Genomic DNA, 1,612 nt, shown 5'->3' on the forward strand with positions numbered 1-1,612 from the left:
AAAATCTTCCCAGGCAAGTTCCCTTTTGTTCATCTAAAGTACTTATCCTGCATCCAGACCAAAGCCCCTTCAGGGTCAACCCAACTTGAACAGAAGCTGGCTCTTCTGGAGTCAGAGTTCTTGGCCATCAGAAATCAGTTACTTACAGCAGCATCAATGGCTTTCAATGAACAAATCAAAGAATTTATAGATGTTGTCCTTTGATATAAGCAGGGTAAGGGCTTGTTGGGAAGGTGTTCTGTATACTATGCAATGGTGGAAGCTCAGGGTTGTGGAACTTTACATTGTCACCTGTTGGTGTGGGTGGAAGGAAATCCTGATCCCAATCAGTTGAGGTCTAGAATACATGATGATGGTACCTTTAAATCTTCCATTATCTCTTGGTTGGAAGATACCATCAAGTGCAAATTTCCAGGAATGATGAACATAGAGGATGTGTGAAGTACTTTGGAGCCTCCCTTTGATGAGCATGACATTGACCCTCATTTGGAGAATGTGCCACAGGTCATTGCACTTGATGATGAAACCTTTGCTACTGAATTTTGGAAGTTTGTTAAGTGGTTGGCTATCAAGTGTAATTGGCCTCAACACACTGCAACATGTTACAAACATCTAAAACCTGGAGAAGTTGGTGGCAATGACAACTGTTGCATGCATATAAATGGAACAGTATGGTCATTCACTGGGATCAATCCTGACACCAAATCTATCTTATTGAGACAACTTCATCCTTGGATTAATAATTTCAATGATGTCATTATATATTTATTGCAGTGCAACATGGACATCAAGTACATAGGTTCTGGATCCACTGCCAAAGTGCTTACTTATTTCATTAATGATTACATTGCAAAAGATGAGTTAAAAGTTCATGTTGGTTTACAGGCCTTGCAAAGTGCTATTGAAAGTCATTGTGAGTGTTTTTGCAATGAGAGCATCTTCAGTGATGAATTTCATAATAAAAATCTTTTGACAAAAACTGTGAATGCAATGACAGGGAGGCAGGAGATTTCTCATCAGCAGGTGATGAGTTACCTCATAGGAGGGGGGGATCATTATGCTGCACATGAATTTTGAACTGTCCATTTTTATGAATTCCTGGATATCATTTAGCAATCCAGGTGTGTTGATTGCCAAGAAAGCAAACATACCTCCAGTTTTTCTCCACTGCATGTTACCCATTGCATGGTGCATGCAGGCAAAGGCAGCCTAACAGTCAGTAGTGATACTGTATATTATTGTTTATGCCCCTTTGCATTCCCTTTCTGTGATATGTTAACACAGCAGTTTATCAAACAAACTCAAAGGGTTTTGAAGCTTAAAAAGAGTGGTGATATTGCTTTGAGTCAGTGGACAGAAACTGGCTGGTTGGGAATGCTTTCCTTCTTCTCTGGAAGAAATGGTGCTGTGGGAAAAAGTCATCATCAACCCTGAAAACCCTAATCAGAATCACAACATGCTGGTCTATAAATCTCCCCCTCTACACACTGCTGGGGTTTACTTCCCCATTTCCATATGTCTTTTTGGCTTCCTACAGTCATTCCAAATCAGCACCTGTGGAAATTGGCAATGGTAAATGTTGATAATGATGACATCATCACCCTTGCTAACA

The 1,612-nt window shown here is 40.2% G+C and overlaps 1 protein-coding gene across 1 annotated transcript; it reads left to right on the plus strand.

Annotated features, from left to right (window-relative positions):
* Positions 1-204: 204 nt before the first annotated feature.
* Positions 205-1,077, plus strand: F5J12DRAFT_722853 (uncharacterized protein; the record flags this gene model as incomplete). Its single annotated transcript, XM_051741404.1, is given in 2 exon segments — positions 205-435; positions 454-1,077. Coding segments are annotated over 2 exon segments (855 nt in total), but the record flags the coding sequence as incomplete, so codon positions are not given.
* Between the last annotated feature and the right edge of the window lie 535 nt (positions 1,078-1,612).

This window comes from Pisolithus orientalis (assembly GCF_024613125.1).
Source record: "Pisolithus orientalis strain OTSU chromosome Unknown F5J12scaffold_20, whole genome shotgun sequence".
Taxonomy (NCBI): domain Eukaryota; kingdom Fungi; phylum Basidiomycota; class Agaricomycetes; order Boletales; family Pisolithaceae; genus Pisolithus; species Pisolithus orientalis.